The sequence below is a fragment of the Dipodomys spectabilis genome, unplaced genomic scaffold (genome assembly GCF_019054845.1).
Source record: "Dipodomys spectabilis isolate Male_0828 unplaced genomic scaffold, ASM1905484v1 ptg000085l, whole genome shotgun sequence".
NCBI lineage: Eukaryota > Metazoa > Chordata > Mammalia > Rodentia > Heteromyidae > Dipodomys > Dipodomys spectabilis.
In genome coordinates this window covers 4,557,822-4,578,863 of record NW_024870762.1, presented here as the reverse complement: position 1 = coordinate 4,578,863, position 21,042 = coordinate 4,557,822, and the positions used below count along the sequence as shown (strand labels likewise).

At 52.0% G+C, this 21,042-nt stretch overlaps 1 protein-coding gene across 1 annotated transcript in view; it reads right to left on the bottom strand.

The window, feature by feature from the left end:
- Col11a2 (collagen type XI alpha 2 chain) overlaps positions 1–20,242 on the bottom strand; it is a 31,842-nt gene extending 11,600 nt beyond the window's left edge. The window contains exons 1-31 of the mRNA XM_042683827.1: positions 19,984–20,242; positions 17,126–17,275; positions 16,777–16,987; positions 15,836–15,998; positions 12,857–13,048; positions 11,901–11,978; positions 11,204–11,266; positions 10,380–10,559; positions 7,750–7,809; positions 7,603–7,644; positions 7,319–7,381; positions 6,668–6,742; positions 5,870–5,956; positions 5,566–5,622; positions 5,336–5,389; positions 5,199–5,252; positions 5,053–5,106; positions 4,833–4,886; positions 4,582–4,635; positions 4,456–4,500; positions 4,254–4,307; positions 3,797–3,841; positions 3,566–3,619; positions 3,375–3,419; positions 3,169–3,222; positions 2,798–2,842; positions 2,023–2,076; positions 1,803–1,847; positions 1,620–1,673; positions 1,189–1,296; positions 287–340 (exon numbers count right to left, since the gene is read on the bottom strand). Of these exons, the coding sequence (XP_042539761.1) occupies positions 287–340; positions 1,189–1,296; positions 1,620–1,673; positions 1,803–1,847; positions 2,023–2,076; positions 2,798–2,842; positions 3,169–3,222; positions 3,375–3,419; positions 3,566–3,619; positions 3,797–3,841; positions 4,254–4,307; positions 4,456–4,500; positions 4,582–4,635; positions 4,833–4,886; positions 5,053–5,106; positions 5,199–5,252; positions 5,336–5,389; positions 5,566–5,622; positions 5,870–5,956; positions 6,668–6,742; positions 7,319–7,381; positions 7,603–7,644; positions 7,750–7,809; positions 10,380–10,559; positions 11,204–11,266; positions 11,901–11,978; positions 12,857–13,048; positions 15,836–15,998; positions 16,777–16,987; positions 17,126–17,275; positions 19,984–20,065 (2,430 nt within the window). The 5' untranslated portion in view covers positions 20,066–20,242. The remainder of the gene's footprint in view (positions 1–286; positions 341–1,188; positions 1,297–1,619; positions 1,674–1,802; positions 1,848–2,022; positions 2,077–2,797; positions 2,843–3,168; positions 3,223–3,374; positions 3,420–3,565; positions 3,620–3,796; positions 3,842–4,253; positions 4,308–4,455; positions 4,501–4,581; positions 4,636–4,832; positions 4,887–5,052; positions 5,107–5,198; positions 5,253–5,335; positions 5,390–5,565; positions 5,623–5,869; positions 5,957–6,667; positions 6,743–7,318; positions 7,382–7,602; positions 7,645–7,749; positions 7,810–10,379; positions 10,560–11,203; positions 11,267–11,900; positions 11,979–12,856; positions 13,049–15,835; positions 15,999–16,776; positions 16,988–17,125; positions 17,276–19,983) is intronic.
- Positions 20,243–21,042: the final 800 nt, after the last annotated feature.

Genomic DNA, 21,042 nt, shown 5'->3' with positions numbered 1-21,042 from the left:
CTAGAGAGCACAGAGAAGGGGGTTCAATTGAGAAGTCATGAAGGGGGAGGGGATTCAGGAAGGACAAAGTGGGTCCCAAGAGACCACGTAGAGAGCAGAAGGGGAGGTCTCAGCTTTGCTGATAACTAGGTGGTCTTAAACAAACCCCTTGGGCCTCTGTTTCCTCCTATGGAGACAGGGGTTGGCTACTCTTAAGAGTATCCAGTGCTGTGCTAGAGTGTGCTTCCTGGGGTCAGGGGTCAGGGAAGGGAAAGGGAAGTGAGGCACAAGTAAAATATCATATCACCTTGGGACCTTGTCGTCCAGGGTAGCCAGGCAGACCAGGAACACCCAGCTTGCCCTAGACGGGGACAGGAAGCAAGAGTAAGAGGAACCACAAACACTACTCCATCCTAGAGACCCCAACCCTCTGAGAGGTGAGAGCCAGCCCCCAGAGGCGGTGCTCCTCACCAAACCCCCAACCCCAGCCCCTCATCTCCCACCCTACAAGATGCTTGACTCTGGTAGTCTGTCTTCCTGAGAGTGGATGATCCCGAACTCTGTCACTAGGATCCTGCTTCCCCCATCTGCGGACATCTGCAGCCATATGACATCCTTCAGGGTCCCTGTGACCCAGCCATTGCCCACGGGCCAACCTCAGCGCCTGCCTCCCACAGGCCTGACCCCTTTGCTCAGCCTCTTCCCGTGGGCCCCCTTCCTCCTCATGCTCCAGACCCCACCTTGCTGAGACATCTACAGAGCGGTGGTTGGGATTGGGGTTCTATTCTTAGCCTCCCTGCATTCGAACCGGCAGTAGTTAACAAATTCCCTAATATTCCTGGGTCTCTGCACAGCTTCAGGACGGTCATACACTGACCTCAAAGGTCTGATAGAACACATCAACACAGCATTTAACACACTGGGCCACAGATCTCAACTCTCCGCCTTCAAACCTTACATCCTCACTCTACCTAGAGGTCCTGTCCATGCCTGTCTTCACCAAACTCACCATAACAAGAGCTTTTCCTTGCTTCAACCCCTCAAGTGACCAAGAGATGCCTTACACACGTAAGATTCACGTATGGCCCTTTCCTATTGACTTGCCGGCTTCTACTACCTTCTCCCCCTGCCCTTAGCCTGTCCCAAGGCCCCGGCGGCTACTTCCCACATCTCCAGAGGCACCAAGCTCAGATCCATCATCCCCATCACCTTCTCGCCCAGGAGCCCAGGGGGTCCAGGGTCTCCGGTGGGTCCAGTGCGTCCCTTCGGTCCCTCAGGACCATCCTCTCCCCTGGAACCAGGCACTCCAACTTCGCCCTGAGTAAGAGGGTTGGGGAGGTAAATATCAGGAACTAGAGGGGGACCTGGGTCCCAGGAAAGCATTGGGAACCAGGAAAGGTGAGTGGTCTTGTGGGTTCCTAGAAGCTACTGGAGGGCAGGGTCTTCACAGAGCATGGAGACTCTGATTGGAGGCCCAGTGTGACAGACCGTGGAGCTGTCATCCCAGCGGGATCAAGCTATAAAGGGATTATTTGGGGAATCAGGCTGCAGATCAGAAAACAGGCTGGCGATTGGGAGCCCCAAAGTGGAGGATTGTTAAGGTAGAAGGTTGGGAAATCAATGTTGGGGCTTCTATTTACCCTGTCTCCTTTTACGCCTATGTCACCTTTGAAGCCAGGAAAGCCATCTTCGCCCTGGAGGTGGAGGATGGGGGAAGCCAGAGGGAATGGTTTCAGAGATGACAAGTGGAAGGGTGGATTTCAAAAGCTGGAGGGCCACGTGGGGCAGGTTGAGAGGAGAGAGTAGCCACCAGTTCTGCTCACCTTTTCACCCTTATGACCCTTCAGGCCTCGGATCCCATCGACACCCTAGAATGAGGAGGAGAATAGAGAATGATCAGCATAGGGAGGTTGGGCTGGAAGGTCCAAGTTCCCAGGTAAGAGCCTGCACATTCCTATTCAGAGCCTGAGACCCTGAACCCTGTTCACATCTAGAGGCTGACCCATAGCGAAGCTCAGAGGAAGCTCCCCTGTGGTTAGTTACCTTGACACCTCGAGGTCCTGGGTATCCTAGAGGACCCTGAGGTCCAGATGGACCCTGGAAGAAGAAAGAAAAGTGTTCTAAGGGAGCCTTAGCACATCACTGTGGGGACTTCAGAGGGAGAGAGAAATGAAGTGTAGTTTTAAGAACATGAGCTGGGCACCCATGGCTCACGCCTGTAATCTTAGTACTCAGGAGGCTGAGATCTGAGGATCGTGGTTCAAAGCCAGCCCAGGTAAGAAAGATCTGTGAGACTCCTCTCTAATGAACTATTCAGAAAAACCCAGAAATGGTGCTGTGGCTCAAGTGGTAGAGCACTAGCCTGGAGCACAAAAGGCTCAGGGACAGCACCCAGGCCCTGAGTTCAAGCCCCAGGACCTGCAGAAAAAAAAAGAACATGAGAGTTATTAGGGTTACAAAATATGGGAAATGGGAATATCACCAGAGTGTGTGAAGGAGTTAAGGAAATCCAAAGAACTCTGGGCCCCTGAATCTGGACAGAGACTCTTTTTTTTTTTTCTTTTTGGGTCTGGTTGTGGGGCCTGAACTCTGGGCCTGGGCGCTGTCCCTCAGCTCTTCAGCTCAAGGCTAGTGCTCTACCACTTGAGCCACAGCACCACTTCCGGCTTTTTTCTTTTTTTTCTTTTTTGCTATGTGGTGCTGGGGAATTGAACCCAGGGCCTCATGCATGCAAGGCAAGCGCTCTACCACTGAGCCACCTTCCCAGCCCTGGACAGAGACTTCTTTAAGAGATAAAAGGAGGTATATAAGACTTCACCTGGTTTCCTTTGGTTCCAGGAGGACCTTCCTTCCCAGGATGACCCTAGGGAGAAGGAGATGGAGAATATGATTGCTTTGCCCTGGCACCTTCCCTGCACCCTCCCTGCATGTTTTTTTTTTTTTGTCGGTCGTGGGGCTTGAACTCTGGGCCTGGGCGCTGTCCCTCAGCTCTTTAGCTCAAGGCGAGCGCTCTACCACTTGAGCTACAGCGCCACTTCCTCCCTGCATGTTTTCCAGTCCAATTCCCCTTTAACTGTGACCTTCCAGTGCAAAGGAGACACTGTGGATGTTCACTGAAGGAGCTTGTAAGTGACACCCTGCGATCTGGGGACAGGGAGAACTTATGATGAGAGGTAGGGATCCACTCACCGGGAGTCCATCTGAGCCAGGCATGCCAGGGAGCCCTGGTTTCCCTCGAGGACCCTGAGGAAAGGCAGGGTGGATCAGAGTCACTAGAAGGGTCAAGCAGGTCTTAATAGTTAAAGCTCCAATAGATAGTTCAAGCCCTACCCCCCCCCCCCCACAAACACACACAACCTTAGAGCCCCAGGGCCTACACATCCTCTGTTACTTACCTTCTCTCCATGAGGGCCAATGGCGCCCTGAGGCCCAGGGAGACCCTGTACGCAAGGAGAGAGAAGACACAAGGGAGTGATCAAGGAGGCTCTGGGACCCAGGACCCTGAACCCTGTCCCCCTCTGCAGTGTGACCCATCCTGAAGCTCAGAGGAAGTCACCCGGGGGTAGGAGTGGGCAGAGATGCTCACCTGCGTCCCAGGAGTGCCCTGTTGTCCAGGGGGTCCTGGCTCTCCCTGGGGTCCCTAGAAACAGGTGGTCAGGCAGGGGTCAGAAGGAAATGGTAACAAATACGGCAGAAGCCTGCAAAAGCAGCCAAGATAGCGGGAGCAGGAGGCAGAGAGGGGGCCAAAATGGTGACGAACAAGACCAAAGTAGAGCTTTGTGGCCTAAGAGGAGGCATTTCCATGTCAATCACTCACCAAGCTCCCTTTAGGGCCATTGGGACCATCCATGCCTCGGACTCCCTGAAACATGAGAGGGGTGTGAGAAGGCTGAAAGGTGTGGCCAAGCCAGGAAGGGGCCTGTGGTTTCTGAAAGGCCTGGTTATTCTAGAGGATGGACAGGCTTGGTCAGACCACCAATTCATCAGACGAAGCCAGCAGCCCATCCCAGATCTGCAGGGCGTGGGTCTGTGGCTTGGTGGATTTGAGGGTTCTGTTTTGTTTTTCTTGTGGGTTCTTGTTTTGTTTTGGCTATGTTCAGAGCCCGGCATCATCTGGCTCTCCCAGTACTTCTGGAAAAGGTTGGAGCAGGAATAGCTGGGGTCGGGAGTGGGAAAGCTCACATGGGAGGGAAAAGAGATGAGGAGAGGGGAAGGGAGGAGGGAAGCAGTTAGAAAGAGTGGGAAGTTGGAAAGGTCAAGGGATAATCACTTACCGGGGGCCCGGGAATGCCAGGTGGGCCTTTGGGACCAAGGAGTCCTCGAGGTCCCTGCATGCAAGGTTGAAGGAGAAGACAACATGAATGGGGGAGAGGAAGTGCATCCCTTCTGTGGTCAAATCCCTCTCTTGGCCTCCCTAGAGCCCTTCCCCCAGCCCAGCCCCAGATACTCACCCCCAGCCCAGGCCCAGATACTCACCGACTCTCCGGGCAGCCCCCGAGGCCCAATCTCCCCATCATCTCCCTGGAAGTGGAGGACATGAAGATGTAACCTTCTTTCTAGACTTTTCTTGAGCTCAACCCCTGCCCTTGCCACCACACTTACCCGTTCTCCATCCTCTCCAGGAGGACCAGGGAGACCCTGGGCACCAGTATCACCCTGAAAAAATGGAAGAATAGCTAAGAAGAGCCTTAGAGCCTCCAGCACAGGCAGACACTGATGCCCCCCTCACTTAGCTAACCACTCAGTCACTGAGTTCCCGCTGAGCCTCACAGTCTCCTTGCCTTAAGATCCCTACCTCCCACCCACGAAGATCTACCTCCTTATCATAAGAGCTAGACCCCCAAGATACTCACCCTATGTCCTTTCTCTCCAGGTAGCCCTGGAAGTCCATCAAAACCTCGATCACCCTAGGAGGAAGAGGAACAGTCAGGGTCCAGGTCCTTTCCCAGCCCATAATCCCTCACTGCTACATCCTGAGCGGGGAGAGGCTCCTTCCTGGGGAGGGCCTGAGCTACTAGTGAGCCCTGGTGGGGCTGAGAATTATAGACTCAGATAGGGAGCCTAGTCTGTTACCTTTACTCCAGGTTCTCCGGGCATCCCTCGGGCTCCATCAGCACCTGCTCGGCCCTGTAGGAGCAAGGACAGGGTCGGAGCAATATGGACACAGTCCTCTACCCTCCAAGCTCCCACCAATGCCTATCCCATTATGGTAAACTTACCCTTCGCCCAGCTTTGCCAGGTGGACCTGTGAGGCCCTGGGGTCCTCTGGGGCCCTAGTGAGGGAAAACACAGGGGCAGGGTTAGTGGGCATAGATGGGAAAAACAGAGCTGAGGAATCCGATGTGGGAGCCACCACCTGAGGTCCTAGGTCTCCAGATTCTCCTTTTAGGCCAGGGTTCCCAGGCTGTCCCTGTGAGAGAGAAGGAAGGGTGGCCATGAAGGACACACTCGCAGTGATCTCAAAGCCACCCCCAAAGGTGTGAAACAACCTTCAACCCACTTTTGTCTTGTTTTGTTTTCCAGAACTATCCATAACCCTGTAGACAAACAGGAGACCCTCTCTCACAGCATCCCCGCTTCACTCACCAAGGGTCCAGGGCGGCCTGTGTACCCCATGGGACCAGGGGGGCCACGGAGTGCCAGCTAGGAGAAGACAGCAGAATTGAGGAGATTCATGGAGAATTCTAGTATACCCCCCCAAATTTGCTCTTCTACTTCTAATCCTTTCCCATTCCTTCTGTTCTCCCCACACCCCCCCTCAGCCCCAAACCAACCCAGACCTTCCCTGCCCTCCCCTCACTCCAACCCACCCCTCCAGGCCTCTCCTAGCAGCTCCCCCCTTTGCTACTGTGCGCCTCCCTCCACCAGGAGCCCGCTCCAGCCTCCTCACCCGGGCCTGCTGCAGAATGGCTTGGGCCTGAGCCTCTTGTGCTGCCACCATGGGGCCCTTCTCGCCGGCGCTACTGCCAAATCGGAACTGGGGGGCAAGGGGAAAGGTTCAACTTCTCTTCCAGGAAATGCATGAGGCCCATCCACCCAGAGGCTTCCTCCAGCACCTCAGCTCCAACCCCCAGGCCCAGGCACAGTCTTGTGCACTCCCCCAGATTCTCCTATGGGTTCCAGACAAGCACTAAAACGTTTTCAAAACCTCAACTGCCACCCTCCTCCCTGCTCTTTTTTTTTGGGGGGGGGGAGGGGGATCATCGTGGGGCCTGAACTCTGGGCCTGGGCACTGTCCCTCAGCTCTTAAGCTCAAGGCTAGCGCTCCATCACTTGAGCCACAGAGCCACTTCTGGCTTTTTTTTCTTTTTGCTTATGTGGTGCTGAGGAATGGAACCCAGGGCCTCATGCATGCAAGGCAAGCACTACCACTGAGCCACCTTCCCCGCCCATCCTCCCTGCTCTTTTAAGATTTCCTCCACAAAGGCTCTCCTTTGGTTCTAGAGACCCTGAAATAGCAACCTTTCTGCCTTGTTCTAGATGATCCAAGTTTGATTTTAGAAGAGACTTCCACTTTATTCAAAGTCATATAGCAAGGCCTCAACCCCCCACCCCAAACCTCAATCCCTTTGGGTAGAAAGTATCTAGAGACTCCTCCATTGCTTTCCTGACCCTTTAGTTCTCATAACACAACACAATTTCCCCACATTTCCCATCAACCCATTCCAAAACCCAGAAAATAACTCACTGGAAGCATAAGTGATGTGCCAGGAGGGCCTGGGGCTCCATCGGATCCAGGGAGCCCTGCTCTCCCCGGAGGTCCCTTGAATAGTGAGAGAATAAAAAAGTTAGGATGAAAAAGTTAGGATGTTAGGGACTTGAAGTCACACACTTGTGTGTGTGTGTGTGTGTGTCTGTGTCTGTGTGTCTATGTGTCTGTGTGTCTATGTGCCAATCCTGGGGCTTGAACTCAAGGCCTAAACACTGTCCCTGAGCTTTTGTGCTCAAGGCACCATTTGAGCCCCAGGTCCACTTCCAGCTTTTTTGGAAGTTAAAAGTTTCATGGGCTTTCCTGCCTGGGATGGCTTTAAACTGCAGTTCTCAGATCTCAATCTCCTGAGTAAGTAGGATGACAGCCATGAGCCACTAGTGCCTGGCCTATAAATCCTTTTCAATAGAATAAATGTAGATGTCCTAAGATCCTTCCTGAGTCTCACCCATCTCCCCCATGGAGAAAAATGTGAGTGAAATGCTAGGTTACTCTCCTCCCCATCCCTGAGTATGCCTGCCTTCCTAGGTGCTTCAGTCCCCCAGCTAGTGAAGGATTCTTGAGCATGGTACCCCACCAGATGTAAGTGGCTCCTCTGCCTATGCTCCCTGACACAGGACACTTCCTTACCCTCTCGCCAGGGTCTCCAACTGGGCCTGGGTTCCCCTGGATGCCAGGAGGACCAGTCAATCCCTAAGGAACAAAATCAGAAGGGTCAGGCGTGGGCATCAGACACAAGAGAGGCATATGGCTGATGGATGGTCTCTACAAAAGAGATCTGGGAATCTGGAAGCTTTGATTGGAAGGATACTTGGGGATTCTGAGAAGGTCTGGACATCTACAGGCAAAGCAGAGAAGTGCCTGCAGAAAGTCTCTGATAAAATAATGGAGGCTAATATAATAGCTACACTTACCGCAGGGCCCTCTGGGCCAGGGGGCCCCTCCACGAACATGCCCTATGAGGTCAAAGGTTAAAAGTCAGAGGCTACAGGCCTAGTATCCCCACCCCTGCTTCCTTTTCTTCTTCCACTTCCCTGAGTTCAGTAGCAGGTACAACTTACAGGTTCCAGTACTGCAGGCTCTCCCTTCTCTCCCTTCAGCCCCCGGGGTCCATGGGCAGCCTGAGGGAGACACACATGTAACCCCCAGTGGGGCCTGTGAGCAGCCGGGACACCAGGACTGCCCCATTTCATTCTCGAATTTCATTCCCAGGTCCTTCAGAAACCTCCCTGACCTTACCTCCAAATTTCCAAACTCACCCCAAAATCCTTCTTCACAGATCTCTAAAGCCTGCTCAAGAGACCCTGGGGCTCCTCTCCCTCCCCAGTTCCCAACCCCACTTGACCAAATACAATCTCTCCATTTCCCTGAAACCCTCTTTCCTTTTCTGGAGTTTCAGACACTCAACCTTCCAAACTCCCTCTTCCTCTAAATGTCCTCAGACCAGGAATCCTTAGAACTTTAAGAGATCACCTTTACCATAACCTATCAAAAATCTCTGAGGTTGTGGACAGATTTTTGTTTGTGGGTAGAGGTACGGCATGGAATCACATGAGTTGATGAACTATAAATGGTTCTCCCCAAAATAAAAAATTATATACTTATGCACAGAACATTTTATGTATAATTTCAAAAGATTCACAAGTTAAAAAAAAAAAAAAAAAACACTACTCCAAGAGCTGGATGCCGGTGGCTCATGCCTGTAATCCTGGCTATTCAGGAGGCTGAGATAAGAGGATTGAGGCTGAAAGCCAGCCTGAACAGAAAAGTCCCCATGAGACTCTTACCTCCAATTAGCCATTCAAAAACCAGAAGTGGTGCTATGGTTCAAATGGTAGAGCACTAGACTAGCCTGGAGCAAAAAGAGGCTCAGGGACAGTACCCAGACCCTGAGTTCCAACAAAAAACAAAAAGCAAGCAAACAAATACTCCTCCAATGGGCTGGGAAGGTGGCTCAGTTATAAGAGTGCTTGCTTTGTAATCATGACCCTCTGGGTTCGATTCCTCAACACCACATAAGCAGAAAAAGTCAGAAGTAGCAACTGTGGCTCAACTGGTAGAACACTAACCTTGAGCTGAAGAGCTGAGAGACAGTGCCCAGGCCCAGAGTCCAGGCCCCACAACCAACCAAAAAAACAAAAACAAAAACTCCTCCAAGGTTAAGCACTGAAACTTTAAGATGATTTGGAGAGCTGTCTCTATTGGCTTCATATCTGGCTTTTGGAAAAATAGCTCTTGGGTTCAGTTATTCCATCCTTTGAGCACACCCCCATAATGTCCCCAATTTCTTTCCTAGCAAGGATGCTATCCTTCTCCTGGTTTTCACTTACACTCTAAACTTACAAGTTCCCTCACTTCCACATTTCCACTCAGATACTCACTCCAAGCTCCAAGCCAGAACCAAGATAAAAACAAAGGGAATGAAGGACATTTACCAGCACCTTCCGCTCTGCCAACCAAGATTTTCAGAATGTCCCTCTCCACCTCCATCTTGACCAAACTGTAATGTGCAAGTCCCAAATCCACCCTCAACCCCCAAATACCCAAAAAGCAGCAAAAGGGAAAGGAAGCAGAGGATCAAGGGTGGCAATATTAGGGAAAGGAAGTATGGAATGAGGCAGCAGGGTGAAGGAGGCAGCCATAACTGCAAGGCAGCCAAAAGATGAAGCGGAGTAGACAGGAAATATTCCGACTAACAGACAGTGTTTGAAGACATAGGAAACCACTAAAGAAGACAAAACAAAGGGACAGCACTTGGAAGCAAGAATAATGCCAGGGCCAAGAAAAATTAAGCATGGCCAAGATGACTAGAAAACAAACTGGACAAACAGGAAGTGGTTAGACAGACAGGAAGCAACCAAGAAAAGAGGATCCAGGAAGTGGACCTTCAAAAAAAAAAAACATGGCTACTACAACCAAGAGAGAAAAGAAACTCACAAAACAGAGAAAATGACTCCCACAAAGGGAATCCTGACAATGAAAGTTAATCTTCCAGAAAAACACAAACATCAAAACTAGGACACACAGGAAATGGCCATGATAAATATCTAGGCCCACAATGGAAACCTTATGATCTGAATAACCTGAGACATACAGTAACTGGCTTATTGTCAAAGAAAAGTGTCATAAGACAGCATGAAAAACTATAGTCAGAACACAAATAATAATAAATTCCTTTCAGTCCAATCTAAAGAAAATCACCAAGATGGATGCCACAAATAGAGAAGACAGGAAGGGGATCAGATAAGAAATGGCTATAGGATAGAAAACATGGCATAGGCAGTTAGATTCTTTCAGCAGCAACACGGACAAGAAATTTGTTTAATCAATAAGAATTGATCATGAAAGACTGCAAATCCACACAAACAAATTGCTTATTAACCAAAAGCTTTATGAAATCCAGCTTGATTTAGACAGGAAGTGGCCAAGAAAGACAGGAAGTGGCCCAAGGACTAAAAAGCAAAAATTCCAATTGTCATAGGCAGAAGGACCACTCACAAGAAGTCACAAGGTAAGACATTTGGCAAGGGAAAGCAGCGGTCATCTTTGGGAAGCAACAGAGACAACTTATATAAACAGAAATGGCAGCCACCAATGGGAAGTAGCTCAGAGCCAACAATGACTAAAGAGGAAGCAATTCCTGTAGCTCCCACTGGTGGTCAAGAATGGAAGAGGAGCTCTTTTCACTTACGGCTCCTGAGTGGGCTTTCTCCGCAGAAAGGGCAGGGCCAAGCTCCGTCTCCTCATGATAATCGTCCCCATAGCCATAGGTGTAATCGTAGAGCCCAGCTGGAGTGTCTGTGCCACCCTCCCCATACTCCTCTGCCTGGAACCTGTCGGCTGTGGGGGGGACCTGGAGATCCATGTGCTCCTTCCCAGGGATGAGGAGGGAGAGGGGGGTAGACGGGGGCATTAGGCTGAGGAAAGGATTCCACTTGACCCCAGGGTTTGACAACTTCTAGTCCGAATGATCCTGAGGGGATAGGGGACTGGAATTTTTCTCTCCCCAAAGAACAAAGCAGAGTGGTTATATAGAAAGGGGATAACTATCAAAGGCTGGACCTGGGAAGAAGTGTCCAGAAAAATGACTTGGTGGGATAAAAAATGGTGGACAACAAGAAGAGTGGCCGGAGGGCTGGACATAGAGTGGACAGTCCATGAATAAAATGTGGATGCAGGGTCCAGGGGATGACCACAGAGAAAGACAGGTAAAAAAGGGGGAAAGAAGTGACAGTGCGGATCAGAAAACAGATCCTGAGGATGGAGATATAACAGAAAGCAAGCTTATTTGACACCAACAAGGAAACATTTTTTCTGAATCAAAGAGTCGTGGAAGGAGGCATGAAAGCCAAAGGAAGTGGCTACACTTAGAGAGACAGAGATCATAGGACTGGAGAGAGTAGAAAGCAGAAGACCGTATACAGACATGACAAAGAGCCCTCCGGCCAGAGGAAGGGTTGGTTCATCAAGACAACCTAAAGCCAGATGCTGGATAAAGGCTGGGGGTGGAGTTACCTCCTCAAGAAGTGGCAAGGGGCTTGATTCCAGGACTTCTTCGTCTTCACCTGGGGTGGGGTCCTAACCCCAAGTCGTGGAAGAAGAGTAGCAGAGCAGGGAAGGGAAGAAGTTAGTGGGAAGAAAAGCAGAGCAGCGCCTGTCCCCGCCATGCCTTGGTCAGTATCTATCTCTGCTGGGGGGGGGGGGGGGGATGGGGGAAATCTCAGATCTTGCAGTCCCTTTGCAGGGACACTGTTTGGGGACCAGTAAATCTCCAAGGTCTAGAGGAGACTTGGAAGGCAGAGATCTGGATGCCCCGGCTCTACCTGCCGGTAACCGCTGCCTCTGGTCCTGGGGGGGGCCCGGGCAGTGGGGAGAGCTGCCCGCCGAGCTGGGCGTCGGGAGGGGGGTGGCCGGCCATGCGCTGGGCCAGAGCCTCTAGCTGGAGAGGGCCTCCGGGCTGGTGAGGGGGATGCCTGCCGGGACGCTGATCTCTTGGCAGGTGGGTTAGACTTTCGGGGAGGGGTCCGACGCCCCCTAGGGGAAGGGGGAGCCCTGTGGTTGGGGCTCTGAGGCCGCTGCAGCAGAGAGACAGGAAGGGGCAATGAATAAGTACACCCTTATACTCTCTCTTTGTATATGGTATCTCTCCCTAGGAAAAGAAACTGGGAGTACTAAGAGGAGGTTGGAGAAATGAAGGGTTCCTCAAGTTTACCTGATAATCAGGGGTTGTCCCCGTAGTCATCACATCGTAAGAGGGGGGCTCGTAGTCATAGTAGAGAGACTCAGGGGGCTGGGATTGGGGGAGGGGGATGGGAACACGGAGAAAGGAAATGGGGAAATTGGAGGTGGGAAGGGCAGGGAGAGGGAGGAGAGGAGATGGTGTGGGGGTTGAGGGGTGAAGTCAGAAAACAGGGGAGTTGAGACAAAAGAAGAGATTAGGGGTAAGAAGGCAGCAGGGGAGAGGTGGGGAAGAGGGAAAGTCCCACAATGGAGACAGAAGCAGACATGATTAAGAGATTGATCCTCCAGTCCTCAGCCCACTAGCCCCCAAATCATATCTGTCACCCCAACCACCCAAACCCCATCCAGTCCAGCCACCCTTCCATCTGCCCCCACCCCCACTGTATCCCCTACCACACAAGGAGGGCCAGCTAGTGGGTGCGCCCCACACACTTGGTCAGCACACCACGCCTTCCCCATTTCTCCTCCTTGGTCTTACCAGGCCAGCTTCTTTCTCCCTGATCCTGTATCCTCTGCTCTTCTGCTCTCCCACCTCCCTCTCTGAGGCCTGCCCCCCCCCCACTATCTCCCAATCTCTTAATTCCAGAAAGGGATGGAAAGGAAACCAAAGAAGACAAGCAGAGGATGAGACACAAGCAGGGAACACAGCTCCCAGCCATGAGTTCTTCATAATAACTCTTTTTATTTTTAAATGAAAATAAAAAGGTTGATGAATAAAGGCTGGGAGGAGGCGTGATTGGAACAGAGAGACATGGTTGAGGAGGAGAACTGAGAGGAGAGCAGGAGCCCAATATGGGATGGAGAATTCTGGAACATGGGAAGAATTCTCCTGGGTGGATGTCTAGATATCTGTCTCCTCCCCCCCTGAAGACCAGGTATCTGTCCCCCAGAGGGTGTGGCAGTTGAGAGTTTGCCTGTTTCCCTCACCTGTCTCTGGGGTTCCTGGTTTTGTGGCCTGTGGAGTCTTGAAGGTTGCTGCTTTGGAGATCTCTGGGCTCTGTGAGACTGTTGGTTCTGAGGCCTATCCCTTGGCCTCTCCTCACATTCCAGATCTTTCTGTTCACATGATTCATAGGCAGCTTGGACACCTGGAACAATGGCAAGCTCCTGGACATCACCCTGAAAAGATGTAAGGCAGGAACACTGATGGAGGGAGGCACAGAGATTCAGAGAGAGATGAGGAGAATAGCTAGGACAAAAGGAAATAGGTTAATCCTATGTCAAGCTAGGTAATGGGACAAGGTCATTATCAGCCCTCCCGTGTGCACAGCGCTTTGCAAATTTCAAACCATTTCACAATGGGGAAAGTCAATGGGACAGGATTTTTATTCCAATTTTTTCAAATACATGGTTTTTTTTGTTTGTTTGTTTGTTTTTTGTCAGTCATGGTGTCTGAACTCTGGGCCTGGGTGCTGTCCCTCAGCTCTTCAGCTCAAGGCTAGCGTTCTACCACTTGAGCCATAGTGCCACCTCTGGTTTTTTCTGCTTAGGTAGTGCTGAGGAATCAGACCCAGGGCCTCACGCATGCACGGCAAGCACTCTACCACTGAGCCACCTTCCTAGCCCCTTTTCAAATACATTTTATTCTGAGTATCTCATAAAGGGAATGACTGAAGCCAGGCGTCAGTGGCTCCTAGTTACTCAGGAAGCTGAGATCTGAGGATCACAGTTCAAAGACAGCCCAGCCAGGAATGTTTGTAAAACTCTATCTCCAATTAACCACCAAAAAAGCCAGACGTGGAGCTGTGTCTTAAATGGCAGAGTGCCAGTCTTGAGAGAGAAAAAAAACAACTCAGGGACAATGCCCAGGCCCTGAGTTCAAGCCCCAGAACTGCCCAGAACTGGCGAGAGAGAGAGAGAGAGAGAGTGGGAGAGGGAGAGAAAGAGAAAGAGAGAAGGAAGGAAGGAAGTTAGGAAGGAAGGAAGGGAGGGAGGGAGGAAAGAAGGGAGGGAGGGAGGGAGGGAGGGAGGGAAGGGAGGGAGGGAGGAAAAAGAAAAGCATTGACTGGCCCAAGGTCATTCAGAGCATCAGAATCAGGACTAGAACTCAAGCCTTCCAACTTCAAATTCAACAAATGTTGCCTACTTCCTGCATTTTGTGGTAATAGACAAGCCTTTCCATGATGGCTTCTAGAGGCAGAAGCCTAGCCTTAGCCATTGCAGTCTTACAATGGCAGTGATGAGAATTCTCAGAAAATAGGGAGAGGAATTGTCTTCTGTGTTTCAGTGGCATTTACTTGTGACCATGCATGGTGCTTATACACTTTACACACTGGTTTTACATGAAGTTTGAGAGTTATTTCATCTCCTGAACCAAACTGGAAGCTCCTTGGAATGACAGACACTTTATACTATTCTTCTCTGTTTCCCTTGACTATTAAGAATTCAGAAGAAATTGGATAGATGGATGGATGGAAAGATAGGTAAAAGGCTCAAATGTATGACTAAATGAGGATGACAATGGATAATGAATGAATGGATGGATGAATGAATGAGTGGAAGGCAATGAATAGATGTGTGCAGATTAGCATATGGTTAAATGAATAGAATTTAATATGGTCAGGTGCCATGGTTCACACCTGTAATCCTAGCTGCTCAGGAGGCTGAGACCTGAGGATTGGGATTTAAAGCTAGACTGGGGAAGGAAAGTCCATGATACTCTTATCTCCAATTAACCATCAGAAAACCAGAAACAGAGCTGTGGCTTGAAGTGGTAGAATGCTAAGCCTTGAGTGAAAGAGCTCAAGGACAGCACCCAGGCCCTGAGTTCAAGCCTCACGACCAACAACAACAACAAAATTAATATGTAGGTAAATATATACTATGGGAATGGGATGGAGGGATGAATGTATTGAAAAAATGAGAGGTTGAGTTGGTAGAAAGATAAGTGGTTAGAAGGGTGAATGAACTGAGGCGTGCATGTGTGCTTATATGTTTGTATTTGGGTAGATGGGGAAGGTGAATGGATGGAGGAATGAACAAGTGGATGGATAGATTGAAGAGGGATGGAGGGATGATGGGTAGATTGAAGGAAGAGCAGTGGTTCAGCAAGGGGATGATGTGTAAGTGGGTAGAGAAAAGCCTAAATGCATGAGTAGGTAGGTAAATGGATGGATGATTGTGGGGTAGATGCACACATGTGTGCACAGGTGGGTCAGTGGTGACTAGGCAAATGAGTAGGTGGGAAAATAGATTGGCTGAAAGAATAGATGAATGAATACATGAAGACTGAATAACAAAATGTCTGTACACAGTTCATCCATATAAATAGACCTCTAGTTCTCCTACAGAGAAAATGAACTGTAATGACAGGGAATGGAAGTCAAGCACCAGTGGCTCACGCCTGTAATCCTAGCTACTCAGGAGGCTGAAATATGAGGACTGAGGTTCAAAGCCAGCCCAGGCAGGAACTCTTATCCCCAGTTAACCACCAAAAGCTAGAAGTGGAGCTATTGTTCAAATGGTAGAGGACAGCCTTGAGCACAAAAACTGAGGGATAGTACCCAGGCCCTGAGTTCAAACTCCAGGACACACACACACACACACACACACACACACACACTGATAGGGAATGAAAATTAAAATTCACAAAAAGTAGGGCTGGGAACGTGACTTAGTGGTAGAGTGCTTGCCTAGCATGCATGAAACCCTGGGTTCCATTCTTCAGTACCACATACACAGAAAAAAACAGAAGTGGTGCTGTGACTCAAGTGATAGAATACTAGCCTTGAGCAAAAGAAGCTCAGGGACAATGCTCAGGCCCTGAGTTCAAATCTCAGGACTGGCAAAATAGTTCATATAAAGTAAAATGAAGTCCAAGAGAATAGTAAAATGGTACTGGATCCAGGAGAGTGGGCATGAAATATAGGGCCAGAAAGTATTCCTTCCTCACATTGCTCAGCTTACCTCAAAGACTTCTTCATCCAGAATTCGGGCACCAAAGATGACCACACCACGAGTGTCCAATACTGGACGAGCACTTCGGGGAAGAGGCCTGGTGACTCGCTTCTTACAATCCACGATAAGAGTGACAGACTGGCCCTTCACAGCCACGGCCACACGGTGCCACCTGGTTATGAGGGAAGAGGTTCAAATGACTGGTTACTGAAAAAGGGAAATCAACAGGATTGGGAAATTTTGAGGGAAGAGTTGATGCCAATAATAATAGTAGTAAACATAGTAACTATTTATTGAGTTCTTACAATGGCTGGTCACTGTGCAGTTGATTTCTTATTTTATTGTTATGATTCTATTATTATCTTTAGTTTTGGCTTTTTTTTTCCAGTCCTGGGGCTTGAACTCAGGGCTTAGGCATTGTCTCTGAGCTTCTTTTGCTCAAGGCAACACTCTACCACTTGAACCACAGCACCATTGGCTTTTACTCTTTATGTGGTACTGAGGAATCAAACCCAGGTTGCATGCTAGGCAACCACTCTACCACTAAGTCACATTCCCAGCCCTACTATCTCTGTTTGAAAGACAAAACGAACAAACAAAAAACAGAGGCTCAAAAAAAATCAACTAGGACTGGGAAGGAGGCTCAGTAGTAGAGTGCTTGCCTTGCAAGCATGAGGCCCTGGGTTTGATTCCTCAGCACCACATGAGCAGAAAAAACCAGAAGTGGTGCTGTGGTTCAAGTGATAGAGCGCTAGCAATATGTGCAGAGCAAGGATCCAGATGGTGAAGTCCAAACTCTAGCCTTGAAGTGCCTAGAGTTAGGGCAATGGATAGGTGTTGTATTGTCAAAAGGTCAGCAGGGGTTTCTGGCTTCCAAAATGGAGGCAGGCACAGGAGCACTGTCTTCTGACAATGTGGGCCAGGCAGTCCAGAGGGACAATGTGACTTACTTGCCATCTGCTAGACTGAGGCCTCGGAAGACAGGCTGAGCTGGGGGCTGAGGCCGCCCAGTCTGGTCTTCATACAGGAAGCGGACAGGTCGGCCAAGCTCTAGGCCCAGTTGTTGAACACCCTGGGCACTGTACAGAGTCAGGAGGGGAGCCTGAAGACCAGGGCGAGTCCTGACCACGGTCAGCAGAGAGAAATCTTTGGGAAAGCCTCCTGGTGCCCAAGAGAGATGAACAAGGATGGAATTAGCGGCAAAGAAAAACACAGTCCCTCCCCTTCCTGGTGTCTGATCTCAGACCTGACCCCATCACATCCCCCACAACTCTCCCTCCCTCACCCTGACACCCATACCTGGGAAGAGCTGGCGGGTAGGTGCACTGAGTTGGGCAGGTCGAGACACTCTGTAAGCCGCATCTGCTGGACAGATGCCTCTTGTTCTCCGGACACCATCAGGGAGGGAAGGGAACCGCAGGGCCCGCAGTACATCCACAGAGGGTGCACCTGCGAGAGTCCAAGCGGGTCAAGGGGAAGACCAGACCCACAGGAGGGCCTAAATAGAGGACATTGGGATCTGGAGCTCAGCTTCCTAGAGCTCAAACTCCCTGGGAGACAGTCACCTGACCTTACATTCTCCCGAATGGGGCCAGTATGGATGGAAACCCAGTGTTGCCTGGAGGGGAAGGGTAGCATTGGCTCAGTATTCAGCTCCATGCTTCTCCCTCCCAGCCTCTTACTCTCTCTCTGTATCTTTCTCTTTCAGCCTGTGAATCTCTCTGGGCCTGGGTGCTGTCCCTCAGCTCTTCAGCTCAAGGCTAGCGTTTTACCACTTGAGCCTCAGTGCCACTTCCAGCTTTTTCTGCTTATGTGGTGCTGAGGAATCGAACCCAGGACCTCATGCATGCGAGGCAAGCACTCTACCACTGAGCCGCCTTCCCAGCCGGGTCTCTTGATATCTCCCTCAACTCTCCATCTTTCTCCCCTTCTCCCTCTGTGGCTCTTATTCCCTTTGTGTCTGCACCTGTTTGTCTTTCTATCTCTATTCTTCTGTTTTCCTTCCATTTCCCTCATAGCCTATCCATCCTTTTCTTTCCATTTCTCCTTCTCTCTGGTCTCTAGCTTTCTGGCATCCATCCTGTCTCCAGCACAAACAACATCTGGGCAATCGATCAGCCTGGGCACGGGGAGGGGCAGGGGAGCCACTAGGGAGAGAGCAGAGAGGCAGGGGGGCTTCAGGCTGCTGCTGATCCTTGATTTTTGTGGGGGAGGGGGAACGATGCTCCCTGTGCTGAGGAAGGACACTCAAGGCTCCTGTGCCCTCTAGCTTTGGAGATGGGTTGGGGGGGTGGGAGGGCAGCTTAGCTTGAGATGGGCTTGCGAGATGGCTGAAGCTGCCACGCAGAGCAGGAGCAGGTCCAGGGCCCCAAGCCACACATCTGTGGATCCCATCAGAATTCTTGCCCAAAACCCCGGGCAAGCTCCCCATACCTGGAACTTCAGCCTTGACCACCCTCACCACCTGAGACCCAAAGACTCAAAGACTGCAGGCTCCCTGCCCTGTCTCCCTAGACTTCATCTTCCTGGGCCCAAACTCCCTGGAAGGCGAAGGTCAGCCCTCTCTGGCTTGCTCCCCAGTGTACACACTTCTCACACCATCAGCTCCATATTGGAAAAATCCCAAAGAATTCCAGCAAAACATTCATAGAAGTGTGGAGCGGGGCAGAGGCCAGAGCAGTCAGGAGAGCAGAGCTGGGTGGGGTGGGTGAGGTGGGGCCGGCAGGAGAGAAAAGGCCCTTTGAGTCCAGGAGTAGAGAAACCACAGCCTTCCCCCCGCCTCCGTGGAGCCTGGCCCCTGAGTGTGGCAGCTCCGCAAACACCAACACACAAGGGCTGCTTTCAGAGACGAAGGTGAGTGAGACAGAGACACAGAGACTCACAGAGACCCCAGGCCAAGAAGACCTCAGGGGCCCCCACCCTATACCCAAGCCCAGGAGAGGACAGTCAGGTCCTATGTACCACTAACCACAGACCAGCCCACCTTCTCTTCACCTCAAGCCACATACTTGCTCCACTGTCCGGGGTCTCATCTGCCCTCCAGCTCCCCACTGGTACCCCATCACCCTCCATCACTCAACCTCCGAGCCTCCAAATGCCTGTCCTCTAGCCTTGGGACTTCTACAGAAGCCCATCTCCCTGCCTGCTTAGTCCTAAAGAGACTTTCATTGTGGTGGTCCCCCTGCTTCTATGCAAGGGGCTCTTTTCCTCTAAATAGACTCCTAGACTCTGCTAACTCCATCCAATTCAATTTCTTGTCCTTGTACTCACTACACAGAGCTTGGAAGTCCTTTCTGTAATCCAGTTGAAATCACTCATGCTGCCTTCCAGACCATTTTCTCTCCCAGAGGAAAGAAGAAATGAATAGTCAAGCCATATACACAAATCACCCCCAGGGTTTCTAGGAGCGAGGGCTTCGCTCCAACCTGCCTATGATCCAGTGTTCCCAAGCCCCTGTTCCTGACATCGAATCCCCTTTCTTAGGAGCCAGGGTTTTTAGGTCCTGGGGGGGGAAGAACGGAAAAGATTGGGGTTGTGGACACCAGGGTCCCAGGGGAGTCCAGCTGGCCCGAGGGGGAGGGGCGAGGCAGGAATGCAAAGAGTTGGCTCCCGTCTCAGACACCTGATCCTGGCCTGTCCAGCGGCCGTCCTGTTGGCAGCCAGCCCCAGTGCTCCCCAGAGCCAGCCGCGTGGCAACATTGAGGGCACGGGGAGGGGGTGGGGGACCCTGATGGGGAGCCCAGGGAACAGATAGTAGAGGCATCCCTTCTTTCTCTGATTACTAAGCTCTGCCGGACACATGTTTAGCCCCTCATCCCTCACCCATCACTTGGACATCAGCAAAGCCTGGACCAGACCAGCCCTGACAGTCTTCAAGTCTTCCTAAGAACCCCAGACAAGTATCCAGTCCTACTCTGGGCTCTGCACGACAGTCTTCGACTGTCTTCACCCCGACCCCCTTACCTGCCCTTCCTTCTCCAGTCACGGGAGCGAGAGATTCCTGTCCTGGTTCTTGCTTTCCAACCTAAACCCTGGATGTCCCAACTCCCCTTCTTAGAAGCCAAGGCTCCTGCCCTAGGCATCGGGGGCCCCCAGGGTGGGGGTCAGGGTATTTAGAGCCTCAGCTGACTGACCAGGGGGCTCGGGACTCCTCTTACCTGCCCACCCCGGGGCAGTGCTCAGCGCCATCACCAGAGGTAGGAGGAGGAGGAGGCGATGGCAGCGGCTGCACCGCTCCATGGCTGGGTGACCAGAACAACGCCAGGTCCTGGGGACCCAGGCCCGGCCTGAGGCTGACAGGAGGCGGCGAGCAGCACGCAGCCCCGCAGTCCGAAGCCGTCCCGCGTGGCTGCAGCGTTCAGCAACCCAGCTCCATGAAGTGCCGTCGGGGGGGACCCGGCGCTGCTCCTTCCTCGGTGGCCGCTGCTCCCGTGTGTGTCCCCGGCCACCCCAGCAGCCCAGAGCCCCCACCTCGCCCCCGCCCCCGAGTCCAGCCCCCGCCTCCCGCTGCCCGCCCACTGCCACCGAGGGAAACCCCACCCTCGATCTCCACCTGGGCGCTGGGAGGGAGTGGGGGGGGCAGGATCCGTCCTCCCTCGTTCCACCGGGGCCCCCTACTCCTTGCGGGGGGTTCAGTGGTCCGTACCCTAAGATCCTCGTCGGGAACAATATGCCTTCCTAACCCCTTTCCTCCAGACCCACGGCCCTGGGTCCCCTCCCCCGGGCCCCGGAGCCCCCTCTCTGCTGAGTTTGGGCGGGACTTGGGAAAGAGTGGGAAGGGAGAGGCGTGTCTGGGGGGGGGGGGTCTCCGCGCCCACGCCCACTCGTAATCAAGTCTCCATAATTACCCCTCCGCCCGCCCTGCGTAATTACAGAGCCTGTCCCGGCCGGGTATTTATAGACGAGGCTATAGATAGCGGCGAACTGGTGGGGGGGTTCTCTGGGGAGCAAGGCAAGCCCGCTGGGGGGCGGGCAGAGGCCAGAGACGGGGCAAACAGGCTCGTCACCATGGACCTGAAAACGGGGGAGTCCGGGGCTAGGCGAGAAGTCCCAAGCGCAAAGGGACCAAGGGGTGAGCCCGGGAGCGGAGGATGCCGCTGGAAGGGTCCTGGGAAGCGAGGTCACTCGGGGACGCGGCCAGCCCCAGGCGGGCAAGGCCTGGGGAGGCCGCTGCCTCCACGCCCAGCCCAGCGCGCCCCCACGGGCGGGCACGGCGC